Source organism: Rhincodon typus, chromosome 39, assembly GCF_021869965.1.
Source record: "Rhincodon typus isolate 14 chromosome 39, sRhiTyp1.1, whole genome shotgun sequence".
In the NCBI taxonomy this organism is placed as follows: domain Eukaryota; kingdom Metazoa; phylum Chordata; class Chondrichthyes; order Orectolobiformes; family Rhincodontidae; genus Rhincodon; species Rhincodon typus.
In genome coordinates this window covers 7,184,848-7,187,470 of record NC_063370.1, presented here as the reverse complement: position 1 = coordinate 7,187,470, position 2,623 = coordinate 7,184,848, and the positions used below count along the sequence as shown (strand labels likewise).

Sequence of the window (2,623 nt, the reverse complement as noted above, 5' to 3'; positions counted from 1 at the left end):
CCCCGTTAACAGTCCCCCGCCTTCCCAACCCGGAGGGTGTCAGTCCGCCCCCGTTAACAGTCCCCCAACCTGGAGGGCGTCAGTCCGTCCCCGTTAACAGTCCCCCGCCTCTAGGGCCCGGGGTGGGAGGGGAGCCCGGCCTCTAACTCCTCACCTGGCGGTGGCGGCTCCGAGCCCCGAGCCCGGGGCGGTGTGTCAGGCCGTTCAGCCTCACTCTCCTCGCTGCTGGATACCGCCCAGTTCTGCACCTCCATCTCCGGGCGGCGGCGAGGAGCAGGCCCCGTCTCCCCGGGCAACCACGTGCCGACCTTTGACCTGACTGCACCATCGTTCTCCCTGGGGGGGGGGGAATGTTCAGGTCATCTATTTCCCCATTTAAACAATATCAACATTTATAACTAACTGTGTACGGCGAAACAAACTTGTCTCATCTTTTCAACTTCTATTAAATATAGTAGACAGCGTTCCCAGCCTTTGAAAACATTTATTTAGATTCATCGCAAACATTTATCTCCCTCATCTCCCGATGAGACAATCCTCGAACCCCCCCTCATCCACATCCATGGAACTGACTCATATTTCCATTTACAGAAAAAAAACTAAATCCGACATCAGTTTCACAATTTTAAGGATTATCATTGTTAAAATGGACTCACAATGTAATTTTAGATGCTTACAAGGTGTTTGCTGGATATTCTTATCACCATGTGACCTCCCTACAAAAATAGAATGGTGCAGCCTTAAGGGAAACCTTAAAGCTGAATTTTGGGCTAATCCACTAGAAGTGGGGGTGTGTGAGGAGAACATCTATAATTATTATTTCCTTTTCAAACATAAAGGTCATTGAGAATTTGGGTTTGCCTCTCTAAGTGATGGATTGCTTGTGTTTTATGTTTGAACACATTTCGTTAGATGTGTCCAGTGCTTCGTTCCCAGAACAAGTCCTTTAAAGGGAATGTGACCCATCCAGTCTGCCGACGGAAAATTCCACTTGAGTTGTGTGCAGCAGGGAGCGCTGTTGGACAAAGTTGGCAACAAACTTTGGAACTTTGGAACATAATGTCTCTCAGATGCAGTTCAAGACAGTATAACTGAACTATTCGGATGAGTTATTTTTCTAATCAGCCTGTTTGGAGAAACTATTACGCACCTGTGGAGCAGATGGGATCTGAACTTGGTCTCCTGGCTCAGAGGTATGGGCATTAACACTGTGCCACAGCAACCCCCTCCCCAGCTAGATGAAGCTAACAGTTAAGGGGGAATGGACCGTCTATTTAAAATGTTTATCTTTGTTTCAACAGACTTCACCCGACAAAGGAGCTGCGCTCTGAAAGCTTGGGATTTCAAATAAACCTGTTGGACTATAACCTGGTGTCATTGTGACTTCTGACTTTGTCCACCCCAGTCCAACACCGACACCTCCATGTCATGGCTGTCATTGGCACCACAATCTGCCGGCTCAAAGTGGAGGCATATCAACACTTCACCCGATGAAGGAGCAATGCTCCGAAAGCTTGTGATTTCAAATAAAACTGTTGGACTATAACCTGGTGTCGTGTGACTTCTGACTTCATCTTTGTTTACACATCTTTCCAGGCCCTTGCCCCCTCACCACCCCCCCAAACTCCTTCAGTCCCATAACCATCTGGGATCTGTGTGCTCCTCCAATTCTAGTCCCTTGCTCATGCACGCAGGCTTACTTCCACCATTGGTCACCATGCCTTCAGCAGCTTGGATCCTAGGCTCTAGAATTCCCTCCTTATAACTCTATGCCTCTCTCTCTCTCTCTCTCCTCCTTTAAGACAATGGGCAAAATTCACTTCTTTGACCAGGCTTTCCAAGCCAATTGTAGCATTAGGCACAAAATCAGAAATTGCTGGGAAAACTCAGCAGGTCTGCAGCATCTGTGGAGAGAAAGCAGTGTTAATATTTTCGGTCCAGTGACACTTCCTTAGTACTGACGAGCTGTAAGATGTTGATATACATGTTGAAGATGGAGGAAGGGGGGTGGGGAGGAGGGAGGAAGGAGTAAACAATAGGTGGAGATGGAGCCCAGAGAGCGAAAAAAACAGTTGGATAGACAAAGGAGTGGATACAGGGCAGTCTGGGAGACTGAATAATCGCTAATGGGGACTGTTTGTGCTTGATAATGGATAGTGTGTAGTAGCAGCCCTTGTGATGACAAGGCCTGGTGTGTGGGGATTGGGGTAAGGACTTGGGAGCAGGTATTCAGGCCCTAAAAATGTTGAGTTTGATTTTGAGTCCAGAAAGTTGCAGGGTTCCTAAGTGGAAAGTGAAGTGCTGTTTCTCCATCCTGCACTGAGCTTCGCAGGAGCACTGCAGCAAGCCCGAGAAAGAGATGTTCACCAGGGACAGGGTGGTGTGTTGACTTTGTGAACAAAACATTAACTCTGTTTTCTGTCCACAGATGCTGTCAGACCTGCTGAGTTTTTTTTTCCCTCAGCATTTTCTGATTTTGTTTCTGATTTCCAGCATCTACAGTTCTATGACAACAAGGTGCAGATCTGGATGAACACAGCAGGCCAAGCAGCATCATAGGAGCAGAAAGGCTGACATTTCGGGCCTAGACCCTTCATCAGAAAAGGGGGAGGGGAAGGGGGTT

At 47.9% G+C, this 2,623-nt stretch overlaps 1 protein-coding gene and 1 long non-coding RNA gene across 2 annotated transcripts in view; one reads left to right on the top strand and one right to left on the bottom strand.

The window, feature by feature from the left end:
• polr1g (RNA polymerase I subunit G) overlaps positions 1-309 on the bottom strand; it is a 3,886-nt gene extending 3,577 nt beyond the window's left edge. Inside the window, exon 1 of the mRNA XM_020525468.2 lies at positions 155-309. Coding sequence (XP_020381057.1) covers positions 155-254 — 100 coding nt within the window. The 5' untranslated portion in view covers positions 255-309. The remainder of the gene's footprint in view (positions 1-154) is intronic.
• A 616-nt stretch (positions 310-925) lies between these two features.
• LOC125487318 lies at positions 926-1,546 on the top strand. Its single transcript, XR_007265809.1, has 2 exons — positions 926-1,193; positions 1,302-1,546. It is a non-coding gene; the product is annotated as an uncharacterized LOC125487318 (long non-coding RNA).
• The last annotated feature ends 1,077 nt before the right edge of the window (positions 1,547-2,623 follow it).